At 34.1% G+C, this 19727-nt stretch overlaps 3 protein-coding genes across 3 annotated transcripts; 2 read left to right on the top strand and 1 right to left on the bottom strand.

Moving 5' to 3' along the window:
- Positions 1-5521: 5521 nt before the first annotated feature.
- LOC145008960 (phosphatidylinositol:ceramide inositolphosphotransferase 1-like) lies at positions 5522-8512 on the top strand. The gene is made up of 12 exons (XM_078967605.1): positions 5522-5919; positions 6028-6117; positions 6523-6609; positions 6721-6789; positions 6905-6985; positions 7117-7188; positions 7314-7371; positions 7458-7560; positions 7651-7746; positions 7845-7891; positions 7971-8083; positions 8197-8512. The coding sequence occupies exons 1-12, from the start codon at positions 5887-5889 to the stop codon at positions 8272-8274; spliced, it is 927 nt and encodes a 308-aa protein (XP_078823731.1). The 5' UTR covers positions 5522-5886; the 3' UTR covers positions 8275-8512.
- A 1616-nt stretch (positions 8513-10128) lies between these two features.
- Positions 10129-12099, top strand: LOC145008959 (fructose-1,6-bisphosphatase, chloroplastic-like). The gene is made up of 4 exons (XM_078967604.1): positions 10129-10610; positions 10973-11197; positions 11320-11826; positions 11915-12099. The coding sequence occupies exons 1-4, from the start codon at positions 10194-10196 to the stop codon at positions 11984-11986; spliced, it is 1221 nt and encodes a 406-aa protein (XP_078823730.1). The 5' UTR covers positions 10129-10193; the 3' UTR covers positions 11987-12099.
- Positions 12076-13920, bottom strand: LOC145008958 (laccase-7-like). Its single transcript, XM_078967603.1, has 4 exons — positions 13660-13920; positions 13437-13565; positions 12392-13366; positions 12076-12306 (listed from the first exon to the last, which is right to left on the bottom strand). Exons 1-4 carry the CDS (start codon positions 13835-13837, stop codon positions 12176-12178), a joined length of 1413 nt encoding a protein of 470 aa, XP_078823729.1. The 5' UTR covers positions 13838-13920; the 3' UTR covers positions 12076-12175.
- Positions 13921-19727: the final 5807 nt, after the last annotated feature.

Here is a 19727-nt window from a genome sequence, read left to right as displayed (position 1 = left end):
GACCACAAGAACTTGAGGTACCTCATGGATCAGCTAAATCTGAACATGAGGCAGCGTCGGTGGTTAGATGTGGTGAAGGATTATGATTGTGAGATCCTTTATCACCCATGGAGGGCCAATATGGTGGCTAATGCTCTTAGTCGCAAGGCAGTGGCGACTCCGATTTGAGATATATGTCTGAGGATGACCATGATTACTCCTTTGCTGGAACGGATCCGGGAGGCGCATGTCGAGGGAATGAAGGAAGAGCACCGGAAGTGTGAGCGGATCATAGTCCAAGTTGCCTCATTTGATTATGACATTCATGGGTTATTGACCCTACATGGGAGGGTTTGGGTTCCATACTGGGGCGGTGTACGGAAGGTTCTGATGGATGAGGCCCACAAGTCGAGGTTCTCCATCCATCCCGGGGCGATGAAGATATATCAGGATCTTCGCCTTGATTATTGGTGGCCCTGTATGAAGCATGACGTAGCTTGGTACGTAGAGCAATGCTTGAATTTCCAGAAAGTCAAGGTCAAACACTAGTGACCGTACGACAAGAAGAAACCGTTGGATATTCCTGTGTGGAAATGGGAAGATATCACTATGGATTTCATCACGAAGCTTCCCAGGACTGCACGTGGAGTAGATTCGATATGGGTTATCATGGATCGGTTAACCAAGAGTGCTCATTTTATCCCGATCCAGGAGAGTATATCAACTGAGAAGCTAGCCGAGATCTACGTACGCGGGGTAGTGGCACATCATGGAGTGCCAGTTTCGGTGGTGTTAGACCGAGATGTTCATTTCACTTCCAGATTTTGGAAGCAGTTTCATGATGAGATGTGCACTCGTCTTCACATTAGTACTGCTTTCCACCCTCAGACTGACTGGTAGAGTGAAGGGACGATTCAAACTCTAAAGGACATGATGTGTGCATGTGTATTGGTTTTCGGCGGTAGTTAGGATACGTATCTTCCGTTAGTAGAATTTTCGTATAACAACAACTACCATGCTATCATAGATCGACCTCTCTTCGAGATTCTCTACGGGAGGAAGTGTAGGACTCCAATATGTTGGGGCGAGGTCATGAGGAGTACTGAGGTAGTACTCAAGACCACTGAGAGGATCCAACAGGTCCGGAGCAAGCTCCAGACTGCTCAGAGTCGGCAGAAAAGCTATTCCGACAAGCGTTGTTCAGACTTGGAGTTTCAGGTGGGCAACATGGTTCTCCTGAAGGTGTCACCTTGGAAAGGTGTTATCCGATTCAGGAAGTGGGGCAAGCTGGGCCCTAGTTACATCGGTCTATTTAGAGTGTTGCCTCGGGTGGGCCGGGTTGCTTATCGTTTGGATCTTCCAGCATAGCTCAGCCAGATCCACAATACTTTTCATGTCTCCCAGCTATAGAAGTGCTTAGTGGATGACTCCGTAGTCATACCATTAGAGGATATACAGGTTGATATCAGCCGGAACTACATCGAGAGACTGGTAGCTATTCTCGATAAGAAGACGAAAGAGCTGAGGAACAAGAGGGTAGAGTTAGTGCAAGGGCTCGGAGTAGACTTGGGAACCCGAGGAGGAGATGAAGGAGCACTATCCGGAGTTATTTCCAAATGCAGTGGACTTCGAGGACGAAATTTGATTCAAGTGGGGGAGAATTGTAACATCCGTCACTTGAGGTAATAACTATTTAATACCTTTGTATTTAATTGTTTGACTATGAAATAGATAAGTGTATTATTGAGTTAGACCTTAGCAAGTGGGCCGATAAGATTGGGCTACCCGAAGATGTATGCTGGGCGTAAGCTTGGCATATGTGGGGCGTAGTGCAACATTGGATGCGAGGGTTTCATGCATGTACGCGTAGTGTACCAAGGAGTACGCACAACATACATAAGCAAATTCCAAACCCTATTTTTTAGTTTTTAAACCATATAAATACAACATTATGACTCAAACCCTAGCCTTCTTACTACCCTCTCAACCTCATAAACCCTAGATAGCCTCTCTTTCTTCATCCTTGTGTGTTTTTGGCTTTGTGAAGTTCTTAGTAGTGTTTAGAAGCTTGAAAGAAGGGAGAAGAAGTTGAAGAAGAAGAACTTGAGTATCTTAAGCTCAAGGATCCGAGATTACATCAGCATTTGGCACTCATTTGAGGTAAAAAGCTTTAAACTTGCCTCATAAATTCTTAGATCCATGATAATGGAGTTTTGGACCTTTTTAGGTCCCACGAATGGATTTTTATGGTTCAACTTCGCTTCTAAGCTTAGGGTTGCCACCCTTAGTGCTAAATGTGTCCCAATATCAGTAAATGTTCGATCTTTAAGGTCCTTTTGTGACCATGCATGAGTTCTAGCCATTTCTATGGAAGTTAGTTGCTATATTCAAAGTTTGGGCCCATTTGGTGGGTTGCAAGCCACCAAATAGTCGACTTTATGAATTAAGACATGTTAATGGAACTCAAATATGTATTTTGGGCTCAAGGTCTTATCGGATTAAGCACCTTTGATGTATATGGATTAATAGGGAAGTATGCTAGTCGTACAAGCCAGTACGTATGGTATACAAGTCATGTAGCCTGTACGCTTAACGTACAGAGGAGTACGCCCTGCATACTCACTGATTTGGGCTTCACGACATTTAGGCCTCGGTTTGGGCCAATCTTTGGACTACTTAGATTTTAGGACTTAGTGGGCCATCAATAGTCAGTTAATGGACCAAGGACATGTTTGGGCTTAAGGGAAGGCTCATTTGAGGAGTTAGGCCCAATTTAGAAAATTGGCCATTAATGGGCTTGAAAAGATTAGATGGAATTGGGCCTAAGTTATGATCCAAATTAGACCAGGGGTAAAATGGTTATTTTACCCTAAGAAGGATTATGGATTTTTGACTAAGTGTTGTTGGGTTATTGATAGTCGGGGAGTCATTGGAGTAGCCGTTAAAGATTCCTTACCGAGAAATTCTGCAGTCAGCTTTGCAAGGTGAGTTTTCCTCCAGTAGGAACGTGTCGAAGGCACCAATGACGACCCGTTTATGTATGTTAGCATATTCCAGACCAAGGTCGATGTCGGGCAGTTCCTAATGTAGTTGTATATGTGTTTTCGGACTTCGTTCTGATGCTGGGGAAAGCTCGAGGAATGTTTGTATGCTTGATGTCTTCGTGATTCTTGCATGTTCTTGTTTTATGTGTTTTAGTCTGATGCCGGGGAAAGCCCAAGGAATATCCATATGTTTCCAGATCTCGGTCCTATGTCGGGCGGGGCCCGAGGAATGTTTATATGTTTATGTTATGTGTATTCGTTGATATGTTATATGTATACCGAGCTTTGCTCGATGCCAAGCAGGGCCCGATGCCGAACGGGGGCCGATGCCAGACTTCGTTCCGATGCCCAGCGGGGCCCGATGTAGTGGGCAAGGCCTAATGTTATGTTATTATGTGATTATATGATTAAGTGTATGGTATATGGTAGTTTGGTGAGGCTCACTAAGCTTCATGCTTATAGTTTTCAATTTTGGTTTTAGGTATTTCCGGTAGCAAGGGGAAGAGCTCGGGATGATTGCAGTGCACACACCATTTGTTTAGCCTGAGATATTTTACTCTGATATGTTCATTATGTGTTTTGATATGATACTCTGATTTGATACTATGAATTACGATTTTGATAACTATGGTTTTATTTATAATTTAAAAATGAAAATTTTGGACTGTATTTTTGGGGTGTTTCAGTGCTTACGTAATTAAATACTTATAGATACCACTGGTATTATTTATGTTAAATAAAATATTATTGTTGTTAGAATGTAAGACTGATATTATTGAATTGTTTACATAAAATGTATGCAAATATATTATTATGAAACTGAAACAAAGCAAATGATACTGCTCAAGAAAATATATAACTTACACTATTTGTGTCTTGCATTTTCGATACAGTTCCATGTGGTAAATTAAGGAAGTGAACTGGATTGGATTAGAGATCATGTTTATAAGATTCTTTTTGTTAAATTAGTATATCGCACGACTCATGGTATGTTTGTTATTACATTGATTGACTTTTTCTATTTAGAAATCTGAGTACTCATAGAAAATAAATTTTAGGATGACATAATCTTGTTTAGAAATATAAGAAGTCGTTGTAAGAACATAGTTCTTACGTTGGTTGAGTATGTTTTAAGTTTCTTCTTTTGTGTAAACATCAATTGTAGCTACATATATTTTAGAAAAAATGTATCATCACTACATATCTTTATAACTTGAGGTTTTTATTTCAATGGACCGATTTGATTCAATCCGATCAATTAAATCCACATTTATTTTGGTTTCATAATATTGATAAAAGTAGTATACACTAGATTAAAATTTGATATGGACCATTGAATTTTATAATTCGGGTCTTCAAATGTACAAACATTCCAAAAATATATATCTTAAGACCAAATTGATATACCATTCAATCTCATGTATCTCAATCAACTCAAATAAATAAGATTAAAGCATATATTTTTGTTATGAATCGAAACATGGGGCTCGCTAGTTTGCACCCTATATATAATATATAGTTTCCGAGTTTTAGCAAAGAAAAAGAAAAAAAGAAAAAAAGTAAGGAGATAAAAAAAAAAGAAATGAATTGAAAATAAATTGAGAAAATTCATGAAATAACCAAAATTGAGGGGTGTTTTAAAAATTTAACCAAGAAAATTTGACTTTTGGAAAATGACCACAATATCCGCCGATGGGGTTCTGCGGATGATTTTAAACCTCTGGGGAACGATGAATAATATTTAATGAATTGACGTGACATCACTAAAAGACAAAAAATATGGTGAGATCCAATGAGAAATCAACAATTTCACATAGGTGTTGCATGGATCCGCATAGAAGGTTCTGCGGATCTGTCGGAGAGGAGCAACTACCATTTCCTCAGAGAATTTAAACTTCCGCAGAGGGTTAAATGGATCCGCAGGGCCATCTCTGCAGAACCATGCTACCTACCATATATTTTTTTTTGTCTTTTAGTGATTTCACGTAAATTCATCGGTACTAATCATCGTTCTTCAGTGGTTTAAGGTGAACTGCAGAGCCCTTTTTGTAGATCTCGTGGTCATTTTCCAAACCTCAATTTTTTTGGTTATTTCATAAATTTTGTCAAATGAATTTGTCTTTTGTATTTCCGAATTGGAGATAAATGAAAAAAGAATTAAACATTCTGTTATTTCTCTTCAAATCATTCTAAATCGAAAGTAAAGTTAGGGAAAAAAGTGGTTATTCCATTTTCTTCCATTTATTTTTTTTTTAAACTCAGAAACACTAATTTCTTTTACTTTATTCTCACTTTCGTCAATTTTTTTTTTATCACCTTAAGTTGAACTCGGGAATAGGATGGTAAAAAAGGGTCTTTATGTGAATTTCAGAATTTTGAGGGTTAAAAAATGAAATATTTATAAAGTTGAGGGCTGTTTAATGGCCTGCCGTAAAACCAAAGCCCCCTTTTTAATCACTTTCTTCTCTCTCAACGGTCGCTCCGTGTTCAACTCGCGTTTCAGCGAAATCATATAAAGAATTTTCTTCGTGAGCAGCCATCAGTGAAATCGAACTTTTTGATTCTCGAGTTCTAAGTATTTTTCATATTATCTCTTCGATCTCTGTTTTCCGATTTTGTTTGATTTTTTGAAAAGTCTGATTTGCTGTGAATTCACCGTATTCGTCTCGATTTCAAGGGATTCACGAATTGATTTGCTAATCGTACGACTCAAAAATTAAAACCGACTTTGGAAGATTTGATATATCGATTTCGAGTTTAGAAGAAATAAAGGTTGGTTTTTGTTGATTTTGTGAAGAGCGATGTCGTCGTTAACTGTTAGGTTTATGATGTAATATGGCATTGACTCTCACACACTCATACGATGTCGCTTTACATTGGTCGCGAGGCTTCCAAGGTATTATTTCTTTTACACTGTAATTTCCTATAATCATCCCTTTTAAAACAAGTAATTCGTTAATCTAACTTTAATTTTCCATCGTTGTTGATTATTCCTTTAAAAAAGCTTTGGAAAAGAATATGTGCAGAAACTACAACTGAAATCAACCTTCTTCTGGAGAATTGGAAGTATATTCTCGGCGGTTTAATCTGCCAGGTTTTTTATTTCATCTTAATCTCGCTGTTCTTGTTATCTCCAGTTCTGTTGAGGCATCTTGATCCATAGATCAAGTTCAGAGTAGAGACGAACGATATAATAATCTGGACCCTTTTACTCAAATCAGCTTTTTTCTTCCTTGAGTGAAGGCTTTATCAGTGATCTTATGCTAGGATGACAGCATCTTTTTACTTTAAAAACTGTTTGGATTTGAAAAGTTGTTTTTTACTCCATTAATTCCCCACTTTTCTGGCCAATTAAATTTCAAAAGGTGCTTACCATATTCACCAATGATGTTGCAATATTGGCGATATATTGATAGTTAAATCTTCCTGTTCTATTTGCTTAACTCTCATATCAACACAATATTCTTATTATATTTCATTTTGGAACAACTTTTTTCAGTACATTCATGGGCTGGCAGCTCGATCAGTTCATTATTTTCATCATCCAGGACCAATTCTACAAGACTCCGGGTTCTTACTTCTTCCTGTATGTACAACTCAAAGCTCGGATCTTTCTTTATTCACAAAACACATTCTTCATGTCTCTAAAGTGCTAATGATCATATATATAATTATGTACCCTTTATTTTTCTTGAAGGAACTTGGGCAGGAAAGAGCATATGTCAGTGAGACAGTATTCACCTTTGTCTTCCTTTCCTTTGTCCTGGTAATTATTCTTTCCATTTAATGTTTTTGTAAGCTCTAATTACTTTGCATTTATGTTTGTTGTATGTACATTTTGTCCTCATCTTTTGTACTGTTTGACTTTTCTTCTTCTCCAGTGGACTTTCCATCCTTTCATATTCAAAAGCAAAAAAATATACACAGTTCTTATTTGGGTCAGAGTCCTCGCGTTTCTAGTTGTAAGTGGCCTTCTGTACCTTCATATATACATATACACAGTTTCACAATAAACTCTTATTATTATTATTATTATTTCTTTTTTGTGTAATAAGCTTGAGATATTTTAATCTTTTCCCCTTAACTTTTGCAGGCTTGTCAATTTCTTCGTATCATTACATTTTATTCAACTATACTCCCTGGCCCAAACTACCATTGCCGTGAGGTATTTAACTATTTATCATTTTAACTTTCTATTTTATTTACTAATCATCAAAATATTTAAAAATACACTCAAATCCAGTATTAAATTTCACTCATATGTTTGAAATTTATCTTGCACAATTTCAGGGCTCACGTCTTGCAACACTGCCTCGTCCAGATAATCTTCTTGAAGCTTTTGTAATTAGTAAGTTTTATTCTTTCTCCCATTTTTATTTTTGGCTAAAAAGTATATATACATATACTTTTTATAAATATTATCTAAACTTGCAGTTCCCCGAGGTGTTCTTTATGGTTGTGGTGATTTGATATTCTCATCTCATATGATATTTTCTCTGGTATTTGTTAGAACATATCAAAAATATGGGTCCCGGAGGTAATGTTAAAAACTTAACTTAACTTTATCAAATATCAACTTTATAACTATTTTTTTTTTTTAAAATTCTTTTTTGTTTCCTTATTGTAGATTTATAAAACAGTGTGCATGGCTAGTAGCTGTGGTTCAGAGTTTATTAATAATAGCATCTCGTAAGCATTACACAGTCGATGTCATTGTAGCATGGTAAAATAACACTTCATTAAACCTTTTTATATTTCTTCATCACATTTTTTTATTTATTAATTTCATCATGTAATAAGTTTATAAATTTTTTACCACAGGTACACAGTTAATTTGGTTGTGTTCTTTGTTGATCACAAGTTACCAGGTTTAGTATAACATAAACAAATATATTCTTTTTATTGTAATGTTTTATGTTTTTTATTAATTTTAATATTTATTTTCAGAGCTGCCTGATCGAAGTCTAGGTGGACTTGTGTTACCTTTGAGCAAGGATGGCAGAATGAAAGAAGAAGGGACTAAACTTATGAATGGAAACTCTGGTGATCCTGTAGATCGGGTATTACAAATTTATAATTATAAACATTAAAGTTTGTTGAAATTTTTTTTTTGTTATTTCATTTTTTTATTTTTTAGTTAAGTGGTTGATTTTTTATAATGTTGGTGATACAGAGGTCAAGAAGTCAAGCAAATGGGAAGGTGAATGAAGAAAGTGATAATGTACACGTGGATGTATTAGATGGTGCATAGTTGATGAAACAAAGTTTCTATTCTGCCATTATGACTTGATATGTTGACTTTTCTTTGGTAAAAAGTCAATGATGGTAAAAAGAACCCTGATTTGTATCTTTAAGAAACTTTGAATTTGGGTGGTTGTGTTTTTCATAGTGTTTTATGAAATAGGTGTTGATGTATTCATTTTGTTTTGTAGATTTTAGAGTACCCAAGTTGTATTATGAGTTATGGAATTTGGATTTCTTTATTAGCATTTTCATGTTCCAAGTTATAACTAATTACTTATTTTACTTTTAATTGGGAAAATATCAAATTGTATATGGTTCTCATGGTATCTTCTTGTCACTTTGAACATGTCCAAAAAATACTGTAATCTTTCTATATCTATATTGTAGAAACTTTGAATCTGCAACACAAGTGAGAAACCTTCCTTCATGTTTTTGTTTGATAAACAATACATGCCCATGAGGAGTTATTGCTAAAAAAAAAAAAAAAGGATGGAATGGGCTTCACTTCGTACAATAAGTGCTAGTATCATTCATATTGTATACCTTGCTACAATGCAAAAAAAAAAAAAAAAAAAAAAAAAAAAAAAAAAAAATCATGAAAGTCAATATTGTAAGGTATTTTAGCACATTTGATACCATAAGGTATTTTAGCATTCAAGTTTACGTTCTTAGTAGCTTTCGGCACTGATTGTACTTTTTCAAACTTAGAAGGTTTGAATGTTTCTTTTTCTAAATACGGAATTTGTCTAAGGAGGGGTTTTCTCTTTCCCATAACATGACCTCAAATAGGAGAATATGGAGATTAAAGATCATAGTAGACGGGTAGCCTTGCTCCCGTGTATGTTTTATTATTATTATTATTATTTTATATATTTAGGCTAAATCTGATTTACACTCAATGTTTGCCTTTTTTACATGTTGTTAGTTACGCATGTTGGAGGTCATCTATTCGATACAGTTCTTTAATCCCATATGGAAACACAACTGTCAACATCTAACTCCCCTACCCTATCTCAATAGGATATCTAGGGTTTGTTGTTGTTGTGTTATTTTCTGTTAAGGTAAAATTTCCAGAATTATCATTACATAAGTTTTTTGTGTGAATCCACTCCTATCCAAATTAGGAGTTCATTATTTATCAAGTCACCCTATTATATAGGAATGTTCCCCAATTATTATGCACTAAACTCTATAAAATCCAATGGATTGTTCCATGAAACGTTATCCTACAATGTATTGAACTTTACAAAGTTCAATGAAATATTAGGAAAGTTAATTTATAATATTTATAACTCCATGTGTTGTTTCCCATGTATGTTTGTCAATTCTTTAATCAAAGGCATCCCATGTACCATATGATTTTTGGACGTGACAAAACGCTTATGCCAAAGATAAGAAACATTTTATGTTCATGTATTAAGAGTTGCTATGCAGTTCATCTAAGGTAAGCCGTAAACGTATCCAAATTGTTTGGATTTTTCAATTGAACACAATGCAACTTAAACATGAGCGTTATTGAGCTTATATACTTCTCCGTAATTAGATTCTCCTAAACAACTTCTTCATAGATGGGCTTCGAATTTCTCGCTTAAACAAGTTCCATATATGATAATTTTAGGCCTTTAAGACAATTTGAAAGAATACGAAATGTGGACACTGGACACTCACATTTAGTTGCACATTTTCTTTCTAACTCTACATTTAAAATTATATTTTTGGCCCGATTGAAGGCCCAATTGTGGATCCCAATATTCAAAGAATATTTCTATTATTCAAGGATCACAAATGAGTGGTAGATAGCTGGGTCCCATCTTCATACACCCCTTCACCAGCCTCACATTTCCATATCCCAATCTAAACTTTTAATAAAAATACTTTACAAAATAAAAAAAATAAAACACAAATCTTCGCCTTCTGAACGCAGCCATGGCAGCAACAACATCTTCAAACCTCCTTCACTTCTCCAGTTCCCACTCAACTTCACGCCTATCCCCTCTCAAAACCGCCCTCTTTTCATGCTCCAAGAGAAAGCTTCCGGTGGCCGGTGGTGGTGCCGCCACCACCACAGGAGGAGTACGGTGCATGGCGGTGGCAGCAGAGGCGGCGTCCGTAAAGAAGACGAGTTCTTATCAGATAATGACATTGACAACCTGGTTGTTGAAACAAGAGCAATCTGGAATCATCGATGCTGAACTTACCATCGTCTTGTCCAGCATTTCAATGGCTTGTAAACAGATCGCATCTTTGGTGCAGCGAGCCAGCATCTCCAACATGACCGGAGTTCAGGGAGCTGTTAATATTCAGGGAGAGGATCAGAAGAAGCTCGATGTCATATCCAATGAGGTTTGTTACGTCACTGTGTCACTGTCACTAGTACTGTACTTTTTCGCAAATCATGTCTCAAATTGATCCCAATACATTTAGACAAAAATAATATAATAAGTAGAGTAAATTTTTGCTTGAGTTTTAACTGGAAGAAGTTTACAGTGACTTTTTATTTATTTATTTATTTTGCGTCACTTTGGGAAAACAGGGTGTTGCGAATTTTCACAAATGAACAGTTCTTCAAATCTTGTATGAAATGATGAAATAATTATATGATACCTAATCGGATACTTCATTTAGTGATACATTCATCAATTTCCACTTGAATTGGAAAAAAGAGTTGGGTGTTAACTAGTTGAAAAATGTGGTGGATTCAACAGGTGTTTTCCAATTGTTTGAGATCGAGTGGAAGAACTGGGATTATTGCATCGGAGGAGGAGGATGTGCCGGTGGCGGTGGAAGAGAGTTACTCCGGCAACTACATTGTGGTGTTTGATCCTCTTGATGGATCATCCAACATTGATGCTGCTGTTTCAACTGGTTCTATTTTCGGAATCTACAGTCCAAACGACGAGTGTCTCCCTGATCTTGACGATAACTCCACGGTAACTTCCCGATCAACTTGACTTTTAAGTCAAACAGATTCCAATCAAACGCAGAATGTTGGTTCTTGAAGTGAAAATAGATGTTTGAAACTAACAATAGACATTAAATCTTGTATATGCAGCTGGACACCGAGGAACAGAGGTGCATCGTGAACGTATGCCAGCCCGGAACCAACCTTCTGGCAGCCGGTTACTGCATGTATTCAAGCTCTGTCATCTTCGTGCTCTCCATAGGAACCGGCGTTTATTCATTCACATTAGACCCAATGTATGGTGAGTTTGTTCTGACTCAAGAAAAGATCCAAATCCCGAAATCGGGTAAGATTTACTCGTTTAACGAAGGAAACTATCAACTATGGGATGACAAGCTCAAGAAATACATGGATGACCTAAAGGACCCTGGTCCTACCGGAAAGCCTTACTCCGCCAGGTATATCGGTAGCTTGGTCGGTGATTTCCATCGGACGCTTTTGTACGGAGGAATTTACGGTTACCCTCGGGACAAAAAGAGCAAGAACGGGAAGCTTAGGCTCTTGTATGAGTGTGCTCCGATGAGTTACTTGGTTGAACAGGCCGGCGGAAAGGGCTCCGATGGGCATCAACGAGTACTTGACATCCAGCCGACTGAGGTTCGTAAATCGTAGAACAATGTACATGTGTTTATTTTGACTTTTCAATTAGTCAAACACTCACCAAATTTTTACTTTCTATTTGCAGATTCATCAACGAGTTCCTCTATACATTGGAAGCGTAGACGAAGTGGAAAAACTGGAGAAGTATTTGGCTTAAATATGAAAAACTAAATCCAAATTTTTTTATTTTCCTTTACGTGTTTCAAACTTATAAGATTGCCTTTGCTTCAAATCAAACGTTATCAATACAAGGAAAGGATCAACTTTTTATTCTATATAATAATTGCACAAACACCCACACACACATAATAAAGATTAAAGACGGACGTTTTCAGTTAAATTTCTTCTAGCACTTTGGCAAGTCCGCCGGTGGCGGTGGCACCGTCGAGTCCTCTGTCCCTCCGTTTTCAACCACAAACGCGGTGGCAAAACCCAAACCCAAGTGTACGTCCAGATGACAGTGCATGATCCATACACCTGTAAATTGTAAAAACGAATATATATTAAATAACTAAAAAGTGAAAAGGTACCACTAATTTCGGCCGGAAAGTTTATATTCTACCTGGATTATTTGCTCGGAATCTCATCACCACCCAACCGCCGACAGGCACACCGATAGTATTCCGTTGTTGTGGGTTCACAAGATTAAACTTTTTCCTGTCTTTGACGGGGTCATAATTGCCAAAACCTTGAGCCAACACGAAGAAGTTATACCCATGCAAGTGTACGGGATGGTTCTGCATTCCGATCAATGCAGTGTTCTGAAACACAATCTCCACCGTCGAATTATACTTTAGTTTCTTCACGCTCGTTGATTTGGGTGTATTCAACAGGGCTTGATTCAAACTATTGTTGACGTTGGTGTAATCGAATTTCACCGGTGGTTCATTAGGGAAGTCCGGCGTATAGATCCCACTAACGTTGAAGAAATGAGCTTCCAAGATTGACAATTTGGTCGGAAGCACGAAGGAGTGGTTGTTCATGCTAGCGGAAAACCGCTGCCCGAGTGGGCCTCCACAAGTTTGGTTTGATGATTTTGTTCCACTTGCACATGATGATATCCCTAGCCCTATCGTAATAAACATGTTTTCATCTACTTTCTGTGATACAGGGTGCCAAAACGGGCTTTGTATGAGGCATGTTAGATTGCTCATAAACTTAAATGCGGTTGGGGTGTCGTTGAAAGGCGGCATGTCCGGGAGGAGTGGCGGCGGCAGCAAGGTGGTGGTGGTGTTTCTGTAGGTGAGGATTGCGGTGGTTGTGCTGTTGTTGAAAGTGCGACCAGTTCCACTAATGTACGCGCGGGCAGCCATGTAATAGGATCCCGGTGACTGGTCAGCGGTCAATAGGACATCAGTTGTTTGACCGGGACCCACTACAACAACATCTGTAGGATATGGATTTGTGTAGACTGCGTCCGCCGCCACTACCGTCATGCGGTGGTTGGCTACCTTGAAAAACATTTGGGTGTTGAGGGCGGCGTTGATTATACGTAACATATATGTTTTCCCTTGAACAACTTCCAAAGTGTGTGTATCTGAAATACAATTAAACAAATGATTTAACTTTTTATAAAATTAATACTGATTAACGATTAATCGACTTACTTCTTGAAGGACAAGAATATAAATCCCCAGGCCACCCATTGATGGTGTAAGCGATAGACTTGTTAGCTGCGCCACCGGTGGCTATGGCGGCGTTCTCTACATCAATGGGGTTAGCATTCCACCATTCTCCTACAACATATATATCCATAAGTAAATTTAGATAAAACTACGCATTTCACCGTATATAATATATGATACACAAAATAAAATAACTAAAATGTACCAATGATGATTGTATCTTCTTGAAAGGGCTTAGGAAAAGGGTATTCTTGTCCATCTCTTGGTCGGATGACTAGTGCCCCATAGACAGTTGCCCGGAGCCATTGTACATGGGCGTGCCACCATAGTGTTCCTTCTTGGCCGGTGATGTTGAACCGATAAGTATAGCTATTCCCCGGCATGATCGGGCATTGGGTGATGGAGCTGGGACCATCAGCCCATGGTGTCAACCTCTGAAATATTCCATGCCTGTATTAAATTAATAAAATAGCTAGATATTATTTGAAAATAAGTAAAATAGCTATATATATATATATATATATATATATATATATATATATATATATATATATATATATATATATATATATATATATATATATATATATATATATATATATATATATATATATGTGTGTGTGTGTGTGTGTGTGTGTGTGTGTGAGAAAAAATACCAGTGAATTGTAAGGTTATAAGGAGACTTGTTAAAGACATGAACAACTATCTCATCACCCTCTTGAACATTCAGTGTTGGTCCCGGAAGGCTTTCATTGATAGCTGTTATCACTTGTCTTTTACACAATCGGTTTACAGTCAAAATTTTCACCTATAATTATTGTACATGTCACTTGTTAGTACAATTTCTTAAATTCGAATAAACGTTCGATTGAAATTAGATCATCTAAATGGTGGACTAATGGTCCAACTCATGAAGAAAAAAATATATTTACATGAAGTCATTCATAATATTCAACTCCTATAACAAAAGCACATTTGCACATATACTTGGCAATTTTTATTTTTTATAAATTATAATTATACGAGATGTAAGAATTATATGTAGGAAAATTAATAAAATTTATATATGTTTACTTAGCTTTGGACACATTTAAATATGTTGTACATATAGTTAATCATTATTGGATTGTGTTTTGTAATTTGAGAGCTTCATAATGATATGTAGGTGGTGTTGGTTTTTTATCTACAAATTTTTTTGGCCTATTTTGTCTCTGTCGTTCAAACCACGCGTAAATATTAGTCTTTACAGACTATTTGCTTTTTAAAAGTCCGCAAACCTAAAAATGTATGTGGATCCTCTTTTTGGCGTATATGTAGACTAGACTCTTCTAATTTCTTCGGACATCTTCTAGCCTAAAAAAACGCATATTTTTGTTTTTTTGAAATCAAAACTTATAATTATTCCAACTTAGTATAAGATAAACAATTTGGGACAAAAAGTGACAATATTTAAAGAAAAATGGTTTGATAACACAACAATGCCTTTTGAAACAAATTTATAAATAAATATTTAATTACAATGGTTGTTTGAGCTATTATATAGGTTATAAAACAATCATAATATCGTCTAGTACTTTTTGATTTTGACATCCAAGTGTATTTTCATTCATTTTATATGTTAAGTTCTTTAATGCTTAATTACACTTTTTAGTTAAAAATTTATGACAAAGGCTTGTTAATTAGTTTTTATCAAATATTTCTGTTAATTTGTAATATTTTATTTTCATTTTTTATATAATAATATATAAAACTTGATCTAGAATTGTTAACTATTTATAAAAAAAAAATCATAAAATTATTGAAAAACTCTTTTAAGTTTTTAACAAATCAATTTATTTAAATTTTAGTTTATTTTAACAGTATATAAACTTTAAATAACAAAAAATTATTTTTAGATTATAGATGTTTGATCCATCACTTTTACTACAAGATGTGCAAATATGGTCTATAGTCTGTAATTTTCTAAAAAAAACATATTGTTTTTATACCACTGAAATATAATTTACACAACCACACTAATAAAAATCTGAAATATATAAAAAAACATAATAAAAAAAAACGTGAGTAATTATATATAAAGTGAACATGCCAGATTATACTATATCAAGTTTAACATGATTATTTCTAATAAATTAATTATATAGCTTAATAACTTTAACGAGATACTATTACAACAAATGATCTTTATTTTTAATAATTAGTTATATGATTTTTATATAATAAATTAATTATATAAGTTTTATAAGCTTATTTCTAACAAATCAATTATACGAGTTTCATTGCAATTTTTAATTGAAAATAAAACGAGTGCTGAAAGTTTTTTTTGGGTGTGCGAAGGATACATAGGAAAAAAAACAACATAAATGGTCTATGTGGTTTCTTTAGATTTGAAGTTTAGTCCTTATAATTTAAAAATTGATGTTTATACGTGTATTACATTCAAGAAAAAGGTTGATGTGGATGAACAAAAAATTGCTTGTTCAGTTGAGATCATAATCATGAAGTGTAATTTGCTTTTTCTTTCTAATCTTAGTGACACTCTTAATGGTACAATTCCCTCTACTTTGAGTTTGTTATCACATTTTTTAGTTCTTGATCTATCCAAAAACTCACTTACTCGTTCAATCCCCATTCAACTCAGGAATCTGGCTAGTTTGATTGTCCTTGATCTGAGTTCAAATTCGCTTTTCTCGAATTGTCTTCTTAGAATTTGGGAATTTGAAGAATTAAAGAGAATGATGATTCGTAACAATAACATCCCATGTGATCTTCCAGATGCCTTATATTCACTAATTGTTTTGATTTTTCTTGATGCATCTGATAATAACTTTATGGGTTCTCTACCAAATCGTAACTTGAACCCTAATGTCACCTTTTGCTCTTGATTGAAACTTCCTTTGCCATGACTCATTGGAAAAAAAATGAAACAATGGAGGCTTTATTCCTCGCCGATCGCTTGTGGTTATATTAATTGTGCATATGATGTTGGAAGAGAGTTTGTGAGATCTATGGAGTATGATGTTATACTAAAAGGACTTTTTTGGATAGGGAAACGAGAGATCACAAGCTGAATCGGGCCACTAAGGCTTTAGGTTATCTCCGATTATGAATTTATAGAGAGAGAGAGAGAGACTCTTTTATATTAAATAATTTTTTTTCTTTTTTATTTATTAAAATAATGATAAACTTCATAAATAGTCATTGAGATATTAAAATGACGAAAATACGCTTCGGTTAACAAACAATAAATAATAGAGTTATCAATAATGACTAATCGTCAAAAAATTTAAAATCACATAGAACATCTATAAAAATTTTAAACTATGTGGACTAAACTCCAGATTGGAAGAAACCATATAAATCATTTATGATATTTTTTTTTTAAAAAAAACAAGATATATATTCAACTATAAATAAGTCGATCCTTAAAAAAGGGGATTCTGGTTTATATTCAATTTTTTCTTAAAGTAAAAAAGTTTAGTTTTTGATTTTTATTTGTTTAAAAACTGAATAATTTATGTCCATCAAATGAAAATCTTTCATAAAGTTTATTTATCTAAGTTGTGGCTATGTTTTCATACAACTAATATTGGGTGAAGAATAAAATATAATTGAATATCTAATAAAAATATTAATTTTTTAAAAATGACAAAGATTAAAACATTAAATGTGTTTAAGGAAGTAAATTAAAATTCTACCTAATAAATGAAAATATTTTTACCACATATCATTCTCTCTTTCATTTTGACAAATATCATTTTCTAGGATTTTTAAATTTATTATTTTCCACTTTCATTTTTGGGGATCTCAACTTTCTTAAAATAAATTTCCAAAAAAATTCTAATGGGTTATATATATATATATATATATATATATATATATATATATATATATATATATATATATATAAATAAGGTTATCATTCTATTAATTTGATAATAAAAATTCTCATAAATGCTCCAAACAATTTGATTTCTTTCATAAACGCTCCAAAAAATTACATTTTGTAATGGAAAAACATTATCTTATAAAACATTTAATGTTTATATATATATATATATATATATATATATATATATATATATATATATATATATATATATATATATATATTCATATTAAATTTTTATTTTTAATAAACCCGTGTAATACACGGATTTCACACTTAACTTAATGTTTTTTATTCAATGAGTTTAACTTAAAGAGTAAATTACTGAAATGGTCCCTATGGTTTGGTCAAAATTACACGTTTGGTCCCTTCTTTTTTTTTTTTTTTTTTTGCAATTGGATTGTCCTTGTGGTTTGATTTTGTTGAATTTTTCGTCCCTTACATACATAAAGTTAGGGACCAAACATACAATTTTGACCAAACCATAAGAACAAAAATCACACTAAAATCAAACAACAGAGACAATCCGAGTAAAAAAAGTTAGGGACCAAAAATATAATTTTGACCAAACCATAGGGACAATTTCAATAATTTACTCTAACTTAAAACACGAAAGTAGTATATACTTAGAAAAATCTATAAATGATTGTTGTAAAACAAGAAAAAGCTTCGGATTAAAAAGAAAGAAAGTTTGTATTTATCGAAGATGTTTATTAATTTATTGTGGTTTATTAGTTTTAATAGATATTTTTAATTTTTAATATGGTTACATTACAATAAAAAAAATATTTATTGACATAGATAAACACTTGTATACACTTTAATACTTTCAACGATTTAACAAAAAGTGTTAATTTTTTTTACAGTAAAATCTTAATTACCAACAATTTTTGACACTTACATTTTTTTACCGGTTAAACGGTAATTAGAACTTTAATGTCAAAAATAAAGTTTATTATTTTCTTATCAAATCATTGAAAATATTCGGATTTTAGTGTATAGTCTTAGTTTCCCTAGAAACAAATAATTTTATCAGTCCCGTGAGACCTAATTCGTAACCCAAGAATTTTTAATTGTGATTTTCGTCGCAATATTATTGTTTTTCTTACAATCATTATCTTTACCCCGCTACAATCACGATCAAGGAAACAGATGCAAAATAGAGAACAAAAGAGGGTGAGAATACTTGTAAAACTTTCGTTTTGGTTCGTCGACAAATTTTGAACTGAAAAGAGGGGACAAATTGTCCAAACACAAACAACCCATGTCTAGACAAATGTAGGGGTGAGCATCGGAATCCGTTACTCGCTTTCGGAACCGGAACCGCCTCGGCACTAACGGTTCCGAAATCAGAACCTTCTTATTTTTTTATTAAAATTTCGAAGTTAATCATTGTGGTTTGCAAATACATATACAAAATAACTTTGATAGCTGTATTAAATCAACATATTTTCACACACCACATCACCAACCACCTAATTTTATCCAAATTTATCACGTTAACCCAAATATTAGTTCATAGCAATTTGTTTAACAGTGTTTGTTTGATGGAGGTTTTCAAGAGTTTTTATTATAAAAGTTGGTAGCGTAAGAAGATTTAAAAATTCAAATGGTACGGAAGGAATCATAAAAATGGAAGAGCTGGAAACCTTTATTAAGGAAATTTGTAAATCAATCCCGTGAACGCGGATTACAATTGGTTGATGAATATACAATATGATATAAAATAAAAATATAATTTATTTTAAATTAGTTATCTTTTCAACTATATTAAACTTTAATTTTAAATCTAATATATATCTTGATTTATTTGAATTTTAAAAACTATATTAATAGAGAAAAATTTGTGAATAAAAGATAAAATTTTGAACTGATATTCTAAAAAAAACGGACATGTGACGTACACTAGCTCTGTTTCAATTAGTGTTGTAACATTGGTATTTAATATTATTAAAAGGAATTGACAAATTGTCGGGTAGCTATACTTTTTTGGTTTGTATTTCGCTTAACTCTTTCAAGTATCATTCATGGAAAAATTATCAAAATTTTTCTATTTTTGTTTACAGCTTCCTAATAGACACGTATATTTTTCAAATGGAAAAAATATATTAAAAAGACTTAAAACAACCGGGTACCCGGTACCAGAGTCAGTTCCGCCGGTTCCGATTCCAGTTCCAATATCTCAAAAACCGCCGATTCCCTTTCTAGAAAATTAGGACGAGTACCCACCTAAGCTCATTCCTAGTCAAAAGGATGTGAATGTGAAGAAGATGTAAGAATGGTGGTTTTGTCTTTTCCGGTTTCTTAGTTCTCCATTTATAGCACTACGAAAAACTAACACAACTATGGTTCTTTCTTTCTATAACATCTGTGTTTCCCAGGTA

The sequence above is a fragment of the Lactuca saligna genome, chromosome 8 (genome assembly GCF_052625555.1).
Source record: "Lactuca saligna cultivar CGN05327 chromosome 8, ASM5262555v1, whole genome shotgun sequence".
Classification (NCBI taxonomy): domain Eukaryota; kingdom Viridiplantae; phylum Streptophyta; class Magnoliopsida; order Asterales; family Asteraceae; genus Lactuca; species Lactuca saligna.
This window is presented reverse-complemented; position numbering and strand designations above follow the sequence as displayed.